This window comes from Cariama cristata, unplaced genomic scaffold, assembly GCF_000690535.1.
Source record: "Cariama cristata isolate BGI_N322 unplaced genomic scaffold, ASM69053v1 scaffold43818, whole genome shotgun sequence".
NCBI classification, from domain to species: domain Eukaryota; kingdom Metazoa; phylum Chordata; class Aves; order Cariamiformes; family Cariamidae; genus Cariama; species Cariama cristata.
The window spans coordinates 1-1,323 of record NW_009633662.1 but is presented as its reverse complement, the minus strand read 5'-3'; the positions used below and the strand labels follow the sequence as shown (position 1 = coordinate 1,323).

At 61.6% G+C, this 1,323-nt stretch overlaps 1 protein-coding gene across 1 annotated transcript; it reads left to right on the top strand.

Moving 5' to 3' along the window:
- Positions 1-5: 5 nt before the first annotated feature.
- SLC50A1 (solute carrier family 50 (sugar efflux transporter), member 1) lies at positions 6-1,308 on the top strand (the record flags this gene model as incomplete). Its single annotated transcript, XM_009706834.1, has 3 exons — positions 6-98; positions 189-308; positions 1,232-1,308. Coding segments are annotated over 3 exons (290 nt in total), but the record flags the coding sequence as incomplete, so codon positions are not given.
- Positions 1,309-1,323: the final 15 nt, after the last annotated feature.

Here is a 1,323-nt window from a genome sequence, read left to right as displayed (position 1 = left end):
CCCTCCTGATCGCTGATGCACGGACGCGCCTGACACGCCTGGGGCTCTTCTGCAGCGTCTTCACCATCAGCATGTACCTCTCACCGCTGGCCGACCTGGTGCGTGGGGCTGGGCGGCAGCTGAAGGAGGGGACCACAGCAGCGCTGGGGGTGCCCAGCCCAGGACCAGCCTGATGTTTGTCTCTGCAGGCCAAGATTGTCCGGAGTAAGTCAACGCGCTGCCTGTCCTTCCCCCTGACTGTCACCACCTTCCTGGCCTCCACCAGCTGGACACTCTACGGCCTGCAGCTCCGCGACCCCTACATCACGGTGGGCTGGGGCAGCGGGCAGCCGAAGGGTATTCTCCCATCCCATCCCATCCGGTCCTGTCCCATCCCATCTGGTCCTGTGCCATCCTACTCCATCCCATCCCATCGCATCCAGTCCTGTGCCATCCTACTCCATCCCGTCCCATCCCATCCGGTCCTGTGCCATCCTACTCCATCCCATCCAGTCCTGTGCCATCCTACTCCATCCCGCCCCATCCCCTCCCGTCCCATCCTACTCCATCCCATCCCATCGCATCCAGTCCTGTGCCATCCTACTCCATCCCGTCCCATCCCATCCGGTCCTGTGCCATCCTACTCCATCCCATCGCATCTGGTCCTAAATCCTACTCCATCCCGTCCCATCCCATCCCATCTGGTCCTGTGCCATCCTACTCCATCTCATCTGCGCCTGTGCCATCCTACTCCATCCCGTCCCATCCCATCTGGTCCTGTGCCATCCTACTCCATCCCATCCCATCGCATCCAGTCCTGTGCCATCCTACTCCATCCCGTCCCATCCCATCCGGTCCTGTGCCATCCTACTCCATCCCGTCCCATCCCATCCGGTCCTGTGACTCCACCCCTGCCCATCGCATCCAGTCCTGTGCCATCCTACTCCATCCCATCCCATCCCATCTGGTCCTGTGCCATCCTACTCATCCCGTCCCATCCCATCCCATTCCCCCCAACGTTCAGCGGAGCGGTTGGCACTGGGCCAGCCCCCATCCAGCACCGTGTGTGTCACACAGCAGAGCCCGTGACTAGGCTCTGTGAGATGAGTATTGATTTTAATTAATTAGATGGTATAAGGCCAATAAATCTCCCCCAGCAACGCAGGGCTGGTGGAGCGGCGGTGGGGGAGGGCAGCAGCACCGTGAGCTGGGTAGATCTGCTCCCCTCCCCCCCGGCCATGTCCTCCCACAGGTCCCAAACGTGCCGGGGATTGTCACCAGCGTCGTGCGGTTCTGGCTCTTCTGGCAGTACCCGCCGGGCCAGGATAAGCTCTACAGACCCCT